At 46.6% G+C, this 12,053-nt stretch overlaps 4 protein-coding genes across 4 annotated transcripts; all 4 read left to right on the top strand.

Annotated features, from left to right (window-relative positions):
- Positions 1–327: 327 nt before the first annotated feature.
- BGW36DRAFT_372723 (putative ketohexokinase) lies at positions 328–1,896 on the top strand. Its single transcript, XM_046215512.1, has 5 exons — positions 328–637; positions 695–1,088; positions 1,147–1,367; positions 1,424–1,534; positions 1,585–1,896. Exons 1-5 carry the CDS (start codon positions 588–590, stop codon positions 1,757–1,759), a joined length of 951 nt encoding a protein of 316 aa, XP_046075761.1. The 5' UTR covers positions 328–587; the 3' UTR covers positions 1,760–1,896.
- A 177-nt stretch (positions 1,897–2,073) lies between these two features.
- Positions 2,074–6,169, top strand: BGW36DRAFT_372720 (SAC3/GANP/Nin1/mts3/eIF-3 p25 family-domain-containing protein). Its single transcript, XM_046215511.1, has 4 exons — positions 2,074–2,807; positions 2,857–3,030; positions 3,089–4,049; positions 4,104–6,169. The coding sequence occupies exons 1-4, from the start codon at positions 2,280–2,282 to the stop codon at positions 5,936–5,938; spliced, it is 3,498 nt and encodes a 1,165-aa protein (XP_046075760.1). The 5' UTR covers positions 2,074–2,279; the 3' UTR covers positions 5,939–6,169.
- Positions 6,170–6,509: 340 nt separating this feature from the next.
- Positions 6,510–7,989, top strand: BGW36DRAFT_115850 (carbon-nitrogen hydrolase). The gene is made up of 2 exons (XM_046209258.1): positions 6,510–6,798; positions 6,872–7,989. Exons 1-2 carry the CDS (start codon positions 6,633–6,635, stop codon positions 7,807–7,809), a joined length of 1,104 nt encoding a protein of 367 aa, XP_046075759.1. The 5' UTR covers positions 6,510–6,632; the 3' UTR covers positions 7,810–7,989.
- A 2,176-nt stretch (positions 7,990–10,165) lies between these two features.
- On the top strand, positions 10,166–11,111 carry BGW36DRAFT_289622 (putative HLH DNA binding protein; the record flags this gene model as incomplete). Its single annotated transcript, XM_046210683.1, has 2 exons — positions 10,166–10,703; positions 10,756–11,111. The coding sequence occupies 2 exons, from the start codon at positions 10,166–10,168 to the stop codon at positions 11,109–11,111; spliced, it is 894 nt and encodes a 297-aa protein (XP_046075758.1).
- Positions 11,112–12,053: the final 942 nt, after the last annotated feature.

Raw genomic sequence — 12,053 nt, 5'->3', positions numbered from 1 at the left:
TCGCAGTCAGAGCACAAGTAAGAGTACGAGTACCCTAGTGATTTTCTTGCTTGGAAAAGAGTGAGCCCGAGCTTTGCGTGTTTGGCAGCGAGGTGAGATTGGCAAGGAACTGAGCGACCTTTTTTGCTGTCAAGAGAGAAGCAAGGCAATTATGTAAGAGGCAGAGCGAGTCTAGCGCTAGCCGGGTTGGGCCATGCGCTCCTTGCCGTGGGGCCTGCTGGTCCAAGCTCCTGATGTCTGGGCCAATCGTTACGCGTCGTGGGTCGGCGATAGCTGCTATTGCCGATTCCGATGTTCAGCTTATTAATGCCCATTGCGTGGTTAGCTGCCTGGAAAGACGACGAGGAATTGGGTCAGGAGCTGGCTGGGCATTGGGGATTTTTGTTTTTATCCCTATAGACTGAGAATTGAGGGTAATATCAACGTTCTCCGCATTTCCTAGGGGATCTGGAGGCTCTGAGAGTGGGGAACAGTCGTTGTTTTGAAGATCGGTGACGTGATGGCCGAAAAGCTTGTCCTCTCGTTGTGATACGTCGCTGCATATACATTGCATTCCAGCCCTTTCCCTCTATTCCTAATAATGAAAAATGGCCCAGTTAGTCATGGTAGGGGCTTGCTATGTCGATACCATCCTAAGGTGAGGTGTCTACTATCCTCATTCAGACAAAGTACCAAGAGCCAACTCCGTTTCTAGCGTGGACCACTACCCCGGAGAAGATGAAAAGCTTCGCGCATCAAGTCTGAACAGGCGACGTGGAGGCAATTGTCCCAACTCTCTCGAGGTGCTCCAGCAGCTAGTGCATCATTCGCAAACAGACTTGTCGCTGAGCCTGATATCAGTGTTTCCAAAGTGCGAGTCGGATAGCACGACATTCATCCGCCAATCCCTGGGCTCAAGCATAAATTGCGATGGTTGCATTTATCGCCAAGACCATACTGAGCCAGCATCATCATATGTAATCCACAGTCAAAAAACAAACAGCAGAACAATTGTCAACTATAATGATTTATCGGAAATGACTTTTGAGGAATTCGAGTCTTGCATCGGCAGAGTCCAACTACCAGCAAATTGTTGGTTTCATTTTGAGGTATGTGATCTGCAACGCTTCTCTTCACTTGCACGCCCTGACAAGGCTACGATTCAAGGGGAGAATCCCGGATACGACATTAGAATGTATTCTTTTTCTACGAGAACATCATCCTTCCGTAATGATAAGCGTCGAGCTCGAAAAACCCGGTCGTCCTGGGCTTGAGAAGCTTGCTGCCGAGGCTGATCTAGTGTTTTATGCCAAGGGCTGGGCCCAGGCGAGTGGCTATAGATCAATGGAAGAGTGTCTACAATCGCAGTCTCAAGCTACACCAAAGTCGTATGCATAGCCATCTCATATAATAGGAGAGCGCTCACATTTTCCCGCGATTATAGGAAATATCTATGCTGTACCTGGGGGGAGAACGGTGCTGCACTTTTAACAAAATTCAACAATAGCTGTATATCAGTCCCCGCCTTGAAAATCTCAGAATTTGAGATAGTAGAGTATGCTGATTTTCATAATGTGAATGAACTTTCTAACGAACAATAAATAGTACGATAGGTGCGGGAGACACATTTATCGCTGGTATCTTCTTTGGCCTTTTATGTCACAATGACGACTGGAATTGGACTCGCAAATTGCGCTTCGCAAACGAGCTCGCAGGACGCAAAGTTATTCAGAATGGCTTTCAAGGACTAGGATCAGTTATGACACACCATATGGAATGAACAGGGGATGCTCTCTCTGGGATATAAAGATGCCACTAGTATTTTCAATGCTCCATGAAATTAACATAGGGAAAGAATCACACATATATATAGTAACCACATCTATAAGGCTAATAGACACTATTGCACCGTATTGACATATCGGAGATCACCTAAATTCGCAAATGCAAATAAGAAAATAGTAAACAGTAAATATGGTGAGATGGTCTGTGCACGATCAGCAGCCGCCGAGCCGCGCCATGCGCCTAGGCGCAATTCGCAACAAGCCCACGGCGCCGCGACGGCTCACTGAGCGTTTCGCTCTTCAGAAAGCACGACTAATACATCGTTGGAGCAACTTGACCCCAGTTGTGAAGCGAGGCAGCATCGCGGACAGGAATGACTCGGGCTTAATCTTTTCCCTTATTTCCGTGAACTTCTCCGTTATTATTTCATCGGCCTTCTATCCATCGCGACCTAAACTAGGTAGCTCGTTCCGTCCTCGATCCTCGCTCGCGAACCTTGATGAGCACATCGACCCATGCCTAAGCCAGGGAGCGTTTTGGGCGCAACCCGTGCTAGTCACAAAGATGCGACGAACTCCGGGCGTGGAAGAGGCCGGGGACGAAGCAGCGTGAACGGCACGAAGCCTCATACCGGGCGTCACACAGCGACTTCAGGACGTGGAAGAGGCCAGGCTCAATCGGCGTGGCATGCAAGCAGTGGTGCTGGTACCGAACTGGGAGGGGAGACCCTGACTGAATCACTGTCATCGAACTCGCCTTTTGCTCAGATCAAGCAAATCAATAACAATGCCTTCTCGTCCGCGAACGGATCGAGAGCGCCCCTCATGTTCGGAAAGCCATCGGCTACCCCAGAAACCACCAACGTCAATGTCTTTGGAGCGCCTTCTGTTGTGCCCAAAACGGTGGGTAGTCAAAGTCATGTGGATCCTGCCAAAGATCCGCGTCGTCGTCCTACTTCGAAACGACCAGTTCAGAAATCTTCAGCTGTTTCGAATTTATTGGACGGCGCGAAACCAGTGGACTACCAAGAACGCTATGAGAAGGTACTTTGAACAGAGAACGAAAAGTTTCCGCCATGCTGACGCTTTAAAGCTTAAAATCGATCGCAATGCGAAGCAGGAAGAAAGGGCCGCCAAGCAAAATAAGACAACCGATCCTAAGAAAAAGCTACAGGCCCAAACTCCGGTTGGCACATGTACAACCATGTGTCCGGAATATGAGAGAGTAGAAAGGATTATTCAAAAAATGATTGACAAAAGCGAAAAAGTGAGTAACCTTCCAGCTCGATCCCTGATTTCAGCCCGCTGACTAGCTACGTCTTCAGTCTTTTGATCCTTCTACCGGAAATTTCGAAGTGCAAGAGCTCAAAATGATAAAAAGATTCAGACGATCAGCTGCGGGTTTAGATGAGCCCCTGCCATCTGATATCCGCACACCCATCACTCTTCTGTACACTATGAACTACCTTATCCGACACGTCATTAGCGGGTCTGAACCCCTTGGTTTGGTCCATAAATTCGTCTGGGATCGTACTCGATCAATAAGAAATGATTTTTCAGTTCAACAGGTGACCAAGATAGACGATGTTAAAATGGCAGTCAAGTGCCTTGAACGAATAGCCCGTTTTCATATTGTTTCGCTACATTTACTCTCTAGCCCGAACAACGAAGAGCATTTTGATCACCACCAGGAGCGAGAGCAGCTCAACAACACTATGCTTTCTTTGATGCATTACTATGATGATAATCGAAGGCTTATTGACTTCCCGAATGAGGCTGAATTCCGTGCATACTATGTCGTCTTGGCTTTTCATGATCAGCGCCCGGATATCGAGGATCGGGTACAAAGGTGGCCGCGAGAAATCCTTGAGAACCCCAAGGTGCAAGTAGCATTGGATCTCCTGGCAGCCGCCAGCAATACCTGGGAATATCAAAGTGTGTTGGAGGAGGTGCGTCCCAACGTGATAGCATTAGGGTTTTACGAGAGATTTTTCAGTTTGGTTGATTCGCCATCTGTGTCTTATTTGATGGGCTGTGTTGCGGAAATTTATTTCAGCAGTGTCAGACAGACTGCACTCCGATCCATCTGGAAAGCATACTGTCGTGTTCCATTATCCCAACAGCACAAAAACGAAGATTGGACTCTGGATGAGCTTACTCGAACACTTTACTTTGATGATGATGCTCAAACCGAAGAATTCCTGGAAGAACAGGGGCTTCAGCTTATGGAACGGGATGATGGGGCTTGGTGTTTGAATTGGGGTAGTAGCCCAATCGACTTCGCTGGTATGTCCAATGGTCCAATCCGAAGCATGACTTCCTAATCATTTTAATTGGCAGACTTCAAAGCCTCTTCGCAACACATATTCTCTGATAGATACGTTGAGGTGAAACGCGGTGGTAGAACACTTGCTGCTCTCATCCTTGGGTTGAATATACAACAAGCAGCGACCCGTCACATGATTGACGCTACTTTAATTGAGTCTCATGCTTCTGATATGTCCGTCAACGATGACGACAGTGAACTTTTCGTTGGCCAAAATGAACAGCAAGATTGTGAACAAGTTGAACCTAGTACTGACGCTGTTAACCATTTGGTACCATCCAGCTTCCATGCTGGGCCATTGGCTTCGTCTCCTCCATTTCTGGGGAACAATGATTCACCGTCACACCCAACGTTGTTAGTGTCTTCGGGTGATGCCGAACCCCAACCTTTTCAATTACCCAAATTTTCGGCTACTACGTCCATTGAATCATCAAAACCAAATTTTTCGTGGCCTGCTTCCGTGAACGATACAACAGCAACACCAGAGGCTTCATCAAAAAACCTCTTTGGGAAACAATCACAACCATCACAATCACCATTCTCCTGGCTATCGTCTTCCCAGGGTCCTTCATCAACGGTGGCTGCACCTCCCCCCCCATCCGCCGAGCCCTCGAAAACGTTGTTCTCTTTTGTGCCTACGTTTCCTAATTCCGCTTTGTCGGATTCTCCAGGCCCTACAATTACTCAAGAATCCAAACCTCTTTTTGCATTGACGCCGTCATCATTTCCAAGTCAACTAGTGATACCTCAAATCCCTACAACAGCTGCATCAACCGAGGCGCCGAACTTTCTTTCTTTGGAATCAGCAGAGTCTCCCAACCTACCTGCGACATCATCTCCTGCTATCAATGCACCGTCGAGCATGGCCCCGGCACCATTTTTCTCCTGGAAGCCCTCATTATCTCCTCCCGAAACATCTACGAGCTTTTTCAAGCCACAACCGCCAATATTTCACAATCAAAAAAATCAGTCATACATGAAAAGTGCGTCAGCCGTGATACCCAGCGCAACTCCAACCGACGATGTTATGGTTGCCCATTCGAACGAAACCCCTGGCCTAGAGGCCGGTGATAAACCACCTAGCATTGAGTCTACCCCAAAACCGGACTCTTTCACAGAAGAATATCCAGAAGAATTCCGCCAGTCATGGATAGAAACTCTGAGGCAAGCTGCAAAGGCCAATCGAGGCTCAACTTCTAGTCGTAAACGGCCGCTAGGGGCCGAGGAGATTCCAGAATCAGCTGGGTTGAAGCCGGAAATACCAGCTTTCAAGGTTCAAAAAGCAGTGGCCGAAGAGGTTCTGAAGCCCGAGCCTGTACGACAAATTCCAAAAAAGAAATCACTGGCTCTAGCTTCGATTGCACCTCTTCCAACCCTCCCAATCCTCGAAGAAGTGAAGAAAATGACTGAGCCTAGGAAATGGGAGGAGGATGAACTTGCAAGTTCTAAAGCATCGCAAATCGATGAGGATGAATTACTACTTTCGGCTGCTCGTATCGCAGCAGAGCAATTGAAGAACGGACCGAAACTTACGGGAAGTATGCCGTCCTACGCACATGCAGACTCATTTCGCTCCTCTACCTCTCTGGGGCGAAGTCTCAATTCGTCGACTCATTCTCATAGCGCGTCACCTTATGCCCGCATTAATGGGTATGATGTTGCCTTGGCGCCTGAGACTCCTCTAGGCCTCGGACGCACCCTGTCACGTACTGAACAGCGTTTGAGGTTAACTGGAGGCAAAGGGTTGGCATACAAACCACTCCAACTCACGCCAGGTAAATTGAAAGAACCCGGTGAAGCGGGACAGCTGGGGAAAAGGAAAAAAACCAAAAGCCAATCTTCGACTTAAACGGTTTCGAGACCCGTGGTAACTATCACTTGTATTTAGTATTTAAGCACAGGTTCGGTGCATTTCACTCAGATTTGATCACATGTACATATAACTACGTGGCACAAAGGAGTATTTGGTATTTGGTATTTGGTATTTGTGGGGTTTGTGATTTTATGTTTTTTAGGCATGGCGATGGTGACACATTTAGATGAGATACCAATGCATTTGATTTGCTAACATGTATACAAATTTTAGAAACTTGATGCTTCGTGAGAATCATTTACATGACTGCATCCAAATGTTGGTTACAGTTTACCTAAAGATGAGTAAGTACTACTAGAAAACGCAATGAATCATCCCACTTTTTTATATTCCGCAGAAAGCCTTTATTGGACCAAACAAATGCTCATACGATGATACTTATACACCCGGATATAACGTCTGAGATTGAAATTTTTCGTTGTTAAATGTGTTGGACAGTCTGAAATATTGTTGGCTTAATTCCTGTTGACCAGGCTGCAAACCGATTGCGAATCAAGCCGCTACTACAAATGTCTAAGACTTGAATACAACGGAAGTGGGGCTTTCCAGCACGCGCTCTCTCTGTTTTTAAATAAACTTATCATTCCGATCCTACAATAAAAGTTTTACATACCACAATTACTGACCTGGAAAAATCGAGAAAACAACAGGCCAGCACAACACCTCAAGTATGAGGATTGCCACGCTACAGTTCTCGCCGCAACTAGGCGATGTGGAGGCAAACATCAGGCGAGCAGACCAATTGTTGAAACTTACTACCAGCAATGCCTCAGATGAACCGGGGATTGTGGAATTGCAGCCAGATATTCTGGTGTTACCGGAAATGGCATTTTCAGGTAAGTTACAAGACCGAAATTCTTCTTTTGTTGCTATTATTTTCACGGATGGATACTAATCAGGACACGCCAGGGTATAATTTCCCATCTCTGCAGGCTATCAAACCTTATTTAGAGATTCAAAATGAAGGGCCATCTGCAGAGTGGGCTAAAAGAACAGCATTGCGGCTGAAATGCAAGGTCTGTGTCGGATATCCAGAGGTATTTAGGGAAAAGTCGACAAGTGAAGACGACTCTATCAAGTCGGAGACATATTACAACTCTCTACTTGTTGTGGATGAAATGGGGCAGTTCTTACACAATTATCGAAAACGCTTTCTGTACTTCACCGATATGTCCTGGGCATCAGAAGGCCAACCTGAATGGAGCTTCAAATCACTAGAATTCAACACATCGTCAACGAGAGACAGCCATGGGTACAAATTAGATGTGCCAACTACGTTTGGGATTTGCATGGATATTAACCCATACAAATTCGAAGCACCATTTACAGCGTTCGAATTCGCGAATCGCGTTCTAGATTCTCAGTCCCATATGGTTGTTATACCAACCGCCTTTTTAGTTAATGATGCGACGACGATTACGGCAGTGCCTGAAAAGTTACCGCATATGGAGACGTTCAATTACTGGCTTCAACGGTTCTGGCCACTAATCGAGAAAAAGATAGACTATTCGACGCAGCTGGAGGAGTTTTCGACGCCAACAGAAAATAAAATTATTCTAGTTTTTGCCAATAGATCGGGTGTTGAGGAGGGAAAGGAACCTGTACCTACAGCTACATATGCAGGAACGAGCTGTATTCTTACAATCAAACAAACGATACGCAGCGACGGAATAACAAAATGGAATGATGAGACTCGCAGTTCATTTGACGTCAAAATTGATTGCTGGGATATCAAAGGAGCGAGAGAGGAAGGAATTTGTTTTGCTGATACGAGGGCAGAGCCAAAAATGACCTTTGTAACGAAACCACGGTCCGAGAACGACAGTGATGAGAATGCTGCCGAATAATCAAAAGAAATACTTCTTCAGGGTAACCCTAGAATAACGGGGCATGTAGCGAGCCTGCTCCAAACTAAGCCATATTCGTCTTCAAAAGTTCGCGCTATAATCCTTGTATGACGCTATATCGTATTAACCCGATATTATATATACTAACATCTGATCATATGCTAGTATGGTAGGTTCTTGTGACTTCAGTCTGTAGGCAGCAAAACGAGCATCCTTCTACGTTCTGTTTTTTTCTTTCTTTTCTCACCCTTCCATTTCTTCATGCATTATAGTGATGATCATGATCCCGAAACGCGCAGAGTTTGACGCTTAAGTTCTGCGCAATTGTAGATCTACATGCCTACATTATGTGAATAGTATTATTCAAACCATCCCATGACACCATAAGCCACCGCTGGAGAACGGCGGTCTTGTGTTTTATTGGAGCAACCGATGTTTGCGACGCTTTCTCTTCTCTGACCTTCCCATAACACAGCAATATGCTGGTTATCTGTCGAAAGTATAGGAACTACCTGAAACAGTAGTTGAGAGTGTAGAAACTGTGGTTCCAAGCCCATGTGACACTGATGACAATCTAACCGTCGATAGTTAGTTGTGGGTACACAGAAAGCTGATATCGCATACGTCCCCCACTGTTCAAACAAGATACCGGCGGTCACCACAAAAATGGCCCAAAATTCCACTAAAGGCCTCAAAACACCGAGGGGAGCTCTCTTTTTAGCTAAGTGGTAAACAGCCCGACAGAGACTGACAAGAAGGAAAAGAAGAAGGATCCAACGTTCATTTTAGTAACAAGAGTCCTTGTCTCTTCCCATTTCAACAGTTGCAGGGCCGAATCCTCGCAAAGGTCAACACATCATGTATATCTAGCGACACAAACACCATCAATACGGGCCCCCACCATGGCGACAAGTAGGGTGGGTGCGATAAGCAAGTCATCTGCCTGTCGAGACCTCGAAAAGCGATGCTTCAGGGTGGTTACGCTTTTCTGCTGGGATGGAGGGCTACGGCGGGCACGTGTGGCCGCAGCTCCTCAGGCTGCCACCCGGACTGCCCGCGCTGGCCAATCAGCGCGGTGTATTATGCTCACGGCCGAGCCACAGCCGCCACGGGATCGTCACGCATGATCACAGCGCTCACCACCCTCAGGGCAGCCATAATAATAATTATTGAATAATCAATGCACACAGCAACCGACAGTCAGCGATTTGCGCGGCAGAATATGTGTGAAGCATCCAGCTTGCGGGTTACAGCGGCCGCGCTCTTCATTGGCGGGCCGGCCGGGTCAGGTGACGCACCGGTCGCAGCCTTAGGCTTCAAGCGGCTGCAGCACTCACTGTGATTGGCGAGCCGGTGTTTAGCGGCTATGGTCTTTCTCCCCCGCCTTAGCTGCTCCTAGCAGTTAGCTGAGGACGCTGAGGACTGCGCCAGAGATCCTCCTACCTCGCCACGTGAGCAGCCCGCCCTCTCTTACTACTACTACTACTACTGCGCGACTTGCGAGTCCTGAAGCTATTATTGTCTATTGTCCATACCAGTTCGCGCCTCTGAGGCCTGCTGTTCTTCAAATTCGGCATTTTCAAGAGCTGTGAAATCTGCTCGAACTGCCTTTTTTTTCGGCTTCTGTTACCTGAATTTATCAGATTCGGATTCGAGATACTCGGTCCATAGACTCCATACTCACCTGATTTCCCGTGACTTGCTGTCAGGTGATATCGACACTCCAGCACTTCAAAGGTACGCTCCAGCTCCTCCACCCTTGATCCTTCGTGCCGTCATTGCCAGCATCGCCATGCAACCAGTTTGCCAGCAACAGATGCTGCGAATACTGCTGCATGTCAGCGACTGCCAGCCGTTGCCCAGCAGTCGCGACCATGTCTGTGTTTTTCCCTGGTCGCATCCTTGACGCGGTCGCATAAGGGCTTCGAACATGAGGAAATTATAAAACTACATCCAAGCTCTCAAAGATTCTCGTGAAAATTGGTGATGCAATTTATAAGAATACTAGAGAGCTTGATTGTCGTCTTTTCTCCCTTGTTCTGTTTGCGGTTGTGTCATTCACCCGTGTCGTGATAACGCGTTTCCCAGTACCCCCGCAGTCATCACCTCTCTACGCTGGACCTAGGGACAATTATTTCATCACTTAATGCTTATTTATTTGCCTCCCATGTTTTCTCTATAACTAACATGATTATTTTGTTATATAGGAGCTGTAGAGTCTACTGATCTCAGTCATTACCAGTTCTACATACGCGAAGCTTCTTATTCCAGCCAGTATGATGGTCCTCAAACCACGCTTCATTGTTTCAGTCAATTGACAACAGCAGCGCACAGAACAAAAGTAAATTCTTTCATGATGTCAGACACTGGTATTACCAATGCCGACAACAACGGCAGCAACAAACGAAAACGGGATGAAGACAGCTTGGGTCCAGACCCTCAACGTCTAGCCACCCCCCATAGTGGCAGCAATGGAACTGTCCCTGGGCTGAATGGGCCTAATGATGCTCAAGCCTATACACATTCAGCCCTAGGCCACTATGATGGGACGACCTCGGACCTTAATATCGATGAACAACTCCTCACCCACGTCGCCCAGTCCAATGGCTTAACAGACGACAGTGCTCTTACAGCAAATGCCAAGGCTGCCTTAGCTGCGAATGCACAAAATAAGTATTCTTCGCCCCCAGATGGAGGATTCGATGGCCAGATCACACATGGACTTCCATTTGGTGATCAGCTTGGGCAATCAGCCGGACTCCCTGGGCACACATCGTCCCACACCTCAACTGCTGCTGCAGTCTACGCCGCTCGTGAAGCCCAGAGCATGAATGCAAAGCCAACTGTTGGATCTCCAGAATGGCATGCTTTGCGCAAGAATAATCACAAAGAGGGTATGTTTATTAGCTTCCTTAACATCACACTACTTACTGAATCAATTTACAGTGGAACGTCGCCGTCGTGAAACCATCAATGAAGGAATCAACCAAATTGCACAGCTCGTTCCTAACTGTGACAAGAACAAAGGAGCGATTCTGCAACGCGCTATTGAATATATTGCCCAATTGCAGGAGGAGAAGAAGCAGATGGGGGATCGCTTTGATCAAACCAACCTCACAACACAGTCAGCCCTTTCTGAGATTACCACGCAGAATTCGAAGTGGAAAGCTGAAGTCAATCGACGGGGCGATATTGCTCTCAAGTGGATTCAACGCGCCCGCGACGCAGGTCTTGAGTTCGATGATTACGATGACGAAAAAGACCTCGGTAATTTACACATGGACCACAATCAAAATGTCTAGAACACATCAGCGGACTTGCTGTTTTTCAGTGCTCAGTACCTAGCTGAATCTAGTCATCTTTGAGGTAGTTTTCATCTTTCACGGCCCGACTGCTTTAATAACGACCTATTCTTCCACAATCATGATGCTTTTATTACTGCTGTTGTGTTTTTAGTCTATTCGTCTGTGCTGAAGCGCAATATCACTGTCGCTATATAAACGTAGGCAGAGATTCGCAAGCCAGGCTATATGTTGATTTCTGGTTCGTCAGCTGTTCTGTTTGTGTTTTTTCTTTTTCAGACAGGTCTTGTGCTGTCTTCGGAAATGGACGGCGAACAAGGTGCAAGGTCTCTCTAATATCATTACTCTTTGTATTTTCTTTACATACGACTTGGTAGTCTTTTATGTTGTACGGTTAATTTCTTATATGGTCAGAGCTGCCGTTTTCAATGAGACTCGATGAAACTGTTAATTTGTTTTATGTCCACTATGCCAGAATATAGTCAGGCAAATCTGGTCCGGTCTGTTGACTAGATATTTGTAATCTTTAGAATCGTTTCATCATCAATTAATGTATAAGCATCTTCAATTTTATATTTAGACAGTACATGTGTAGCAGTGCTAGTTTATCTTCTAAATCTCAATTTATCAATACACAATTCATCTAAGCACCAATCACAGCTAGAAAATATTTACCTAGCAATCACCATCCCAACAATAATAATCCAGTCGCCAAGCTGACTCGCTCATAGGCATAAGCCATAAGCCATAAGCCATAAGCACTAATGGATCTTCCCCTATTGGTCGCCTCGGGCAGCGAAACGCCGACTCCAACAGAGTCCAACCTCATCCAGGCAAACTCGGGCCCGAGCATCGAAGGGACTATTCCGTTTACAGCTGTCTCGGGCCCGGGGTGCCCTGTCGGCCTGCCTATTTGAGAATCCCATAGGAATTTAGTATCAT

Source organism: Talaromyces proteolyticus (genome assembly GCF_021365285.1).
Source record: "Talaromyces proteolyticus strain PMI_201 chromosome Unknown BGW36scaffold_3, whole genome shotgun sequence".
NCBI classification, from domain to species: domain Eukaryota; kingdom Fungi; phylum Ascomycota; class Eurotiomycetes; order Eurotiales; family Trichocomaceae; genus Talaromyces; species Talaromyces proteolyticus.
The sequence above is the reverse complement of the archived record's forward strand: the minus strand, read 5'-3'. Positions and strand labels throughout refer to the sequence as shown.

Excerpts from the sequence above, each read along its gene's own strand:
- BGW36DRAFT_372720 (XM_046215511.1), top strand. The coding sequence starts at position 2,280 with ATGCCTAAGCCAGGGAGCGTTTTGGGCGCAACCCGTGCTAGTCACAAA. Across the intron at positions 2,808-2,856 it reads ACCAAGAACGCTATGAGAAG|CTTAAAATCGATCGCAATGC; the intron begins GTACTTTGAACA and ends GACGCTTTAAAG. Across the intron at positions 3,031-3,088 it reads TGATTGACAAAAGCGAAAAA|TCTTTTGATCCTTCTACCGG; the intron begins GTGAGTAACCTT and ends CTACGTCTTCAG.
- BGW36DRAFT_372723 (XM_046215512.1), top strand. The coding sequence starts at position 588 with ATGGCCCAGTTAGTCATGGTAGGGGCTTGCTATGTCGATACCATCCTA. Across the intron at positions 1,089-1,146 it reads ATTGTTGGTTTCATTTTGAG|GGGAGAATCCCGGATACGAC; the intron begins GTATGTGATCTG and ends CTACGATTCAAG. Across the intron at positions 1,368-1,423 it reads TCTCAAGCTACACCAAAGTC|GAAATATCTATGCTGTACCT; the intron begins GTATGCATAGCC and ends CCGCGATTATAG.
- BGW36DRAFT_115850 (XM_046209258.1), top strand. The coding sequence starts at position 6,633 with ATGAGGATTGCCACGCTACAGTTCTCGCCGCAACTAGGCGATGTGGAG. Across the intron at positions 6,799-6,871 it reads ACCGGAAATGGCATTTTCAG|GGTATAATTTCCCATCTCTG; the intron begins GTAAGTTACAAG and ends AGGACACGCCAG.